General features: G+C 40.7%; 1 protein-coding gene across 1 annotated transcript; it reads left to right on the top strand.

Moving 5' to 3' along the window:
* The first annotated feature begins 971 nt into the window (after nt 1-971).
* On the top strand, nt 972-2,998 carry sat1b (spermidine/spermine N1-acetyltransferase 1b). Its single transcript, XM_042068556.1, has 6 exons — nt 972-1,219; nt 1,679-1,730; nt 1,815-1,898; nt 2,032-2,133; nt 2,239-2,279; nt 2,450-2,998. Exons 1-6 carry the CDS (start codon nt 1,154-1,156, stop codon nt 2,618-2,620), a joined length of 516 nt encoding a protein of 171 aa, XP_041924490.1. The 5' UTR covers nt 972-1,153; the 3' UTR covers nt 2,621-2,998.
* The last annotated feature ends 2,002 nt before the right edge of the window (nt 2,999-5,000 follow it).

Here is a 5,000-nt window from a genome sequence, read left to right as displayed (position 1 = left end):
TAAAATGAAGCTCAAATAAAATAATAAAAAGACATAGCATTCCCAAAAGTATTAGCAGGGAGTCCCAAAAGTATATTTTATTTAAAATGTGTGAACTCTGTGTTTTTGCATACACAGCTCAAGTTGTGAACAAGCAATATCCTACAAATAATTTAAAGTTCTCAAACTATGAGAGTTTAATGAAGTCCTGGCAAAAACATCTGAAATGACTACCATTAACTTTCACTCATGAGAACTTTGTGAATTTGTATGAACATTTGAAGAGTGAATAAAAAATAGAAATAATTATCCCAGAAATTCCCAGAAATATGACTTGAATAGAAGTTAGTTAGTTATTAACAATTAACTGATAAACTTTTAGAATACTTTGAGCACTGATGCAGTTAGCATAGGCCTCTTACATTGTTTGCAGGTAGGTTCATTCCGTTTTCAAAGGCAAACGCGAAACAGCGCCAAAACAACCACCAGTGGACAAAAAGAGTATTACATGTGTATTGTTAGACTCGCCATAGAGAATGAATGGGGAAAATTGCGGAGGTTATAGTTTGACGATGTCGTACTCCCGTGCGGGCCAGATGCTATATACACAGACATGTTTTGGGGGGCCACCCAGAATGAGGTGGCGGGCCGTAGTTTGGGGACCACTGACCTAGATGGTGGTAGCGCAAAACGGGAGCAAGGGGCCCTTCATGCACTGTAGAATGGTTAGATACGTTTGAGAATCGTTGGCCTAAAACATCAACGTTTTGGGCAGTATTTGGTGGTTGCATGTTAAATCCGAAGTGAATCGGGTCGCGATGGTCTGTCATTTTTGAAAAGTGGGTCCCCGGAAAAAAAAGTTTGTGAAACACTGGTTTACAGTGTGCACAACGACGTCACGGCGCAACGTGCGTTGCTATTGGCCTGAAATTTGAGAATCGTCAACAAATTTTCCAACCCCCGTGCCGCTATAAAAGGAAGAAAGAAACAAAGACAGCTTAGCACAGCTGAGTCGGACAGCATCAATACTGCATGCAATCTCCCTTCAGGAGGGTCAGGATCCCGGACTGACTGCGAAGGGTAAAACTCCTGAGAAGCGGATGAAGAAACTCCTCCTGCTTCGGTTCACATACAGAGGACTTGTCAGAAAAGGGAAAAAGAGCAAAAGAAGAAAATGGCAAATTTTAATTTGCGGAAGGCCCAACCAAATGATGTACCAGACATATTACGACTCATAAAGGTAGGAGGACTCCTACTTCCTGTATGCAACTCGCACTACACTTTTTTTTGTTTCCATTTGGTGTCTGTGAATTTGATCATATTGAACTCTAGACTGTCAACTGTTGGCTGGATCAGCTGTTTTGCATTAGGCATTGCTGTGTGGGTGACGTGTAAGTTGGATGACAACTCCAACTTGCGATCACCTAGGCTAGAAACAAATGTTTTTGTTCGTAACATTTATACTTTCAATTAAACTATCCAAATCACGAGCCATTAGCCTACGTTACAAGATGGTATCACGGCTCACCGGCTCTTGTTTACATTTCTAATCTGTGGGCTGTCTGTAATTCTGCGCATGCGCTTAAACTTAAAAAATAAATAATAAAAAAAGTCGTTGGGGGGGTCACTTTTTTTAAATTCAAAGGTGATTTCATGTTATGTTGACAGAAATCTTAATCATGCTTTTGTTCAAATTAAGGAACTTGCTAAATACGAGGAGATGGAGGAGAAAGTAATTTTGACAGAGAAAGGTGAGTTATGACATTAGGTAAAATAATATAATCCAAGTACTTGAACTGTTTTGAATTTATGTAATAAACGACAAAATCTTTTAGATTTGCTGGAGGACGGATTCGGAGATCACCCGTTTTATCACTGTATCGTGGCTGAAGTCCCAGGAGAGCAGCAGAAAAGACAGCGTAAGATGGACGTCTTTGATGGCTAGTTTTTGTTGGCTGGTTTTTGTGTCTCTCTGCCAACTCAAGTGTTTGTCTTTCAGCATGTTCATAATTATAGCTTCTGTTCACTCCATCTGATTTTCTACATTAACAGATCATGCAGTGATTGGATTTGCCATGTACTACTTTACTTATGATCCTTGGATTGGAAAATTGCTCTACCTTGAGGACTTCTTTGTAATGGAAGAATACAGGGGTGGGTGACCTTTCTATAGCCTAATGAAGCCTATTCCAATACTCAGCAACACACCAGAGAGCATTAGACAATGTCAGACACTGACATACTGTGTTTATTTGTCAGGATTTGGAATTGGGTCTCAAATCCTGAAGCATCTCAGTCATGTAAGTTTTCTAATGAGTTCCCTCTTTTCAGACCTCTTGATATCACGGCATGGCCACAATGGTAAACATCTTCATTAGAGTCTCTCTCTCTCTCTCTCTCTCTCTCTCTCTCTCTCTCTCTCTCTCTCTCTCTCTCTCTCTCTCTCTCTCTCTCTCTCTCTCTCTCTCAGATGGCTGTGAAGACTCGCTGCAGCAGCATGCATTTCATCGTGGCGGAGTCCAACAAGCCGTCCATTGAGTTCTACAAGCGGCGCGGGGCCTCTGACCTGTCACTGGAGGAGGGCTGGCGGCTCTTCAAGATCGACAAGAAGCACCTTCTCAAGATGGCGGTGGAAGAGTGAGCGAGCCAGCACGCGACTGAGCTGGCCCGGCACCTGGCCGGTCGTGAACACAGGAGAATCCCTCACAGGGTTCTCTGGCTCTGTGGGGCTTAACTTGTTCATTGTCGTCATTTAATTGTCATTTAATTGTTATTGTTTTGCAAAGACATTTTTATTAGGTAGTGACTAGATTCAGTAACCATCATCTGTCATGTTTTTATTTGCCATAGAATCTTTCTGGAATGATTTTTATAGTTGCTTTTAAAATATTTTAAATCCTACTTAGTTACTTTATCACACATCCTACCCTATCAGTGTGCTCTAGGGAGGGTTTTTCCATATAGTGCATTGTACTAGAAATATGATCATTAGGTTGTGAATAAAAAAAGCTTTTCTTGAGTTTTTGGTTTTCATCTTCAAGATCAGCAGCAGTAAAGTAGGTCACCATGTGCTCCCTGAACCTGTTTGTGAGAGGTTATGCTTTGCAAGAGGCAGAGGTTCCAACCAGAGATGAGAAGGGCTGCTCTATTACATAATCACTCACCCACTCAGCCCATAAAAACCAATACAGAGGGAAGGGATCTCCTTCAGTTGGAGTCTCTCAGCTACTGATGCAGATTTCCTGAGCCCCATACAAACCCTGTAGAGGAAACTAGACAAATATAGAAGTGAGACTTGAGGACCTGTTTTGGAGGCACGGAGTCACAAAATGACTGTGTGTGGAGAGTGTCTGTGGGCCAGGCCGTGCGGTGCAGTGTGCCTGAGAAGATACTGTATGACTGTTAAACTGCAGTCATGGTTTCAGTACTTCAACTTCCTGAAATTAAAAGATTTGCAAGTGACTGTGCACACATCACGCTTCAGAGGTTTAGCTAAGGAAGTGCGACACCCGAGAGACTTCCTGTGTGAAGTGAGACATATCTTGAGTTCAAAACTTTTCACTTTTAGATTTCATGTGCCTTCAATTGTTTGATCATTTGAGACCCCGTTAAATACAGTAACAGCAGAAATAGGGCATTGCTTCTCAACCTGTTTAGAAATTGCTGTTTTGAACTTTGTTTTATGGCATGGCCGTAAAATGTGGTTTGATTACCCTGAGAACATTCTGGTAATAGGTAACCACAAGCCAATTATAGTTTAGGCAATATTAAAATAATGAGATGTGCTCATGTGCACCTGTCCAGTATAAAAGCATGTCTTCAACATCACATCACCAACATTGATGGCTTAGGATCTGAATCTAGGGTACCATGGATTACTCAGGTCCTTATATCAATCAGAGACACCATCATAAGACTCTCACAGGAGTAGTCTGTTGATATGATAAAGCCCTATTACATGTGAGATATCAATCAGAGACACCATCATAAGACTCACAGGAGTAGTCTGTTGATATGATAAAGCCCTATTACATGTGAGAGATGATGAAGTTACATAAGCTTCACTAATGGTATTGTGCTTGTGGTGGTCAGAATGATTTCTCAGGGTTTCTAGTTGATGTTCCTAGATATGACAGCGATATATAAGCTTTTATACTGTAAGAGTGTAGACACAAATGAATGAAACTGCTCTGAGAGATGTGGCTACAGTGTCAAATATATATATCGTTTTTTTGTCAAATCCTCTCTGTGTAACAGCTCAATTACAAGAGAATATGTAGTTGAATCAGTATGACTAACAGAAGAGTACACCATCCATTAAAACCTATCAATGCATGCCTATCCTGTAAGGAGCATTTATATACAGAGAGGTGCATGGCTGAATCTGCTTTATGAAGGAGTTCAGGGGTCGCCTGTCTACTTTTGCAGTATTCTTTATGGCTTTGTTTTGGGTTATACAACCTAAAATTACTCACTTAAAAGCCCTGCAACCATGTGGCTATCGAGGAAATAGGTGTGTCAGGAACGTTTGATGAAAATGTGTTTTGAAGTGATTAACACCGGGAAGGTTACAGTTGGCACCCCAGGGGCACACCTTCACTCTAGGGACAAATATAAACGTTAAAACTGACACAGACACGAACAAAGCCGACTATAGGCTTCCATCGGTGAAACCCAGAAGTATAAGCAAGTTATATGAAAAAATTAAGTTTATTAAAGTAATAAAGTAAAATATATTAAAGTACCGGTAATAAAGTTTGTATCTCTTATGGTTATGGTATTTTGCAGGTGCTTTTTTTTCCGAAAACGACTCAGAAACATCAGCTATTCTTGTATCCAAAGCAGATGCTCTTAAATGGAAGTGTGACACCAACCCATGTGCGCCACAGGAACAATGTGATGGCTTATCAGTAGTGCGCTAAACTTCCAGCCTAACTGAAGGTTCTCCCTATATTACACAAACAGAATGGCTCATTTAATTACGCAGGTTACAGGTTAACTTAGGACATATAAGCTAGAAG

This window comes from Alosa sapidissima, chromosome 17 (assembly GCF_018492685.1).
Source record: "Alosa sapidissima isolate fAloSap1 chromosome 17, fAloSap1.pri, whole genome shotgun sequence".
Taxonomy (NCBI): domain Eukaryota; kingdom Metazoa; phylum Chordata; class Actinopteri; order Clupeiformes; family Clupeidae; genus Alosa; species Alosa sapidissima.
Note: the sequence above shows the minus strand (reverse complement) of the source record. Positions and strands in the feature narration are given on the sequence as shown.

Bases quoted from the DNA above. Each gene is read 5' to 3' on its own strand.
- sat1b (XM_042068556.1), top strand. From the start codon at position 1,154: ATGGCAAATTTTAATTTGCGGAAGGCCCAACCAAATGATGTACCAGAC. The intron at 1,731-1,814 runs GTGAGTTATGAC...AAAATCTTTTAG, and splicing joins AGTAATTTTGACAGAGAAAG to ATTTGCTGGAGGACGGATTC. The intron at 1,899-2,031 runs GTAAGATGGACG...CTACATTAACAG, and splicing joins AGAGCAGCAGAAAAGACAGC to ATCATGCAGTGATTGGATTT.